At 56.9% G+C, this 253-nt stretch overlaps 1 protein-coding gene across 1 annotated transcript in view; it reads right to left on the reverse strand.

Moving 5' to 3' along the window:
* Nucleotides 1-253, reverse strand: part of LOC119586494 (melanization protease 1-like) — a gene marked incomplete in the record, with an annotated part of 4,875 nt that overhangs the window by 894 nt on the left and 3,728 nt on the right. The window contains 1 exon segment of the mRNA XM_037935233.1: nt 12-208. Coding sequence (XP_037791161.1) covers nt 12-208 — 197 coding nt within the window.

The following is a 253-nucleotide window of genomic DNA, read 5'->3' on the forward strand; positions in this document are numbered from 1 at the left end:
TCCGCCATTACCTGTTCCGCGACCAGGTTGCCTCTGTACCTCTCGTTGCACTCTTTGTTCTCGACGAAGGGCAGGATGAGATGCTGCAGCCTGTCGCTCTGAATTCCCTTCTCGGTGACGCCCCAGCCGGCCACGATCGCTCCTTGGCTCCTGGCCTCGGCGCTCAGGGATAAATCGGCGGGCGGGAGGCACACGGGTTGGATGAAACCTGCAGATGGAGTTATTTCAGTTTGATTCGGTTGTTTTAGAATAG

Source organism: Penaeus monodon, chromosome 21, assembly GCF_015228065.2.
Source record: "Penaeus monodon isolate SGIC_2016 chromosome 21, NSTDA_Pmon_1, whole genome shotgun sequence".
Classification (NCBI taxonomy): Eukaryota; Metazoa; Arthropoda; class Malacostraca; order Decapoda; family Penaeidae; genus Penaeus; species Penaeus monodon.